This window comes from Penaeus monodon, chromosome 27 (genome assembly GCF_015228065.2).
Source record: "Penaeus monodon isolate SGIC_2016 chromosome 27, NSTDA_Pmon_1, whole genome shotgun sequence".
Classification (NCBI taxonomy): domain Eukaryota; kingdom Metazoa; phylum Arthropoda; class Malacostraca; order Decapoda; family Penaeidae; genus Penaeus; species Penaeus monodon.
This window is the reverse complement of record NC_051412.1, coordinates 35022163-35023295: the sequence shown is the minus strand read 5'-3', so window position 1 is coordinate 35023295 and position 1133 is coordinate 35022163. Positions and strand designations below refer to the sequence as shown.

General features: G+C 31.6%; 1 protein-coding gene across 7 annotated transcripts in view; it reads right to left on the bottom strand.

Annotated features, from left to right (window-relative positions):
* LOC119590805 overlaps positions 1 to 1133 on the bottom strand; it is a gene marked incomplete at its 5' end in the record, with an annotated part of 14711 nt that overhangs the window by 8206 nt on the left and 5372 nt on the right. For 2 of the 7 annotated variants that reach the window (XM_037939535.1, XM_037939534.1), the window contains 1 exon segment: positions 723 to 810. In XM_037939535.1, the coding sequence (XP_037795463.1) occupies positions 723 to 810 (88 nt within the window). 7 annotated transcript variants of the gene reach the window in all.

Genomic DNA, 1133 nt, shown 5'->3' with positions numbered 1-1133 from the left:
TGTAGACATGTATACCTTCATATGACCTTTGTGTGCCAATTATCCTCAAGATATCAACATGCCCATACCATATGAACACAACTTTCAGATCTTGGCCAATAGAAAATCAAACTCCAATGTGAATTTCTTTTTTAAAGCACAATACAAAAGCAAGAATCATAATGTCATAATAAGTGTTAAATACAGCAGGACCTGTCACCATTTCTTTTTCTAATGAAGAAAGTATGATCATTTCACATGAACAAAGTTTTGCATCCTTAAGCATACAACCAAGCAATTCAAAGGAAACTTTTCAGCGCTTCAGGGATATGTTCAAAGCTACTGAAGAAATAATAAAACAAAAGAACAATTATCTGTCAATTGCAAGACCTAACAATACACCAACTTCATAATATTTAACATAAACATTGATAAATACTCCCCCCACTAAATAATATTAACTATGCTATATATACATATTTTTTTTTTTTAGTACAATCAATGATAGGAACTATTTTCAATAATAAAAAACATCTATATGGGAGTAGAATAATATGAAAACATGAGAGTAAAGTATAAGAATATGTTAGGAAAAAATTTGGTATTAAAACTGCCATAAAATACAAGGTATGCAGTACATGGAATCGAAAGATCTATGAATTTACAGCACTTTTCACCTATGATATATCTGTTGCAAATTGCAAATAAAAAGAAAAAAAAATTCAATATTATAAATCACATACCCGACAGTGGTGGTGTCAAGCGATCACCATGGCCTCCAAGTCTGTTGGCGCTCCAGCAAGCAGCCAACAAACCTCCACCACGTTTATTCTGGCAAGACAGAGTTTTGACTGGTTCCTTATTTGAAGAAAATTGCCAGAGAATTCTACATGATCTCTAAAATTTGTACAGAAAATTTTCACTAGTGATTCACTGTGGATGGATTTCCAATTCTCAAAGTATTAGCTCACAGCACATTGAGCAAAATGTTACAGTTGTTATGACTGACAAATCAACATGTAACACAGCAATAAATTTGCTATTATCTACATATCAAAAACCTTTGATTTTCAATTTGCAATAGAAAATTTGAAGGAAACATGTCTTACAATTCTTAAATTCATTAATTCCATGTACTCTTTACCCTTTACAGT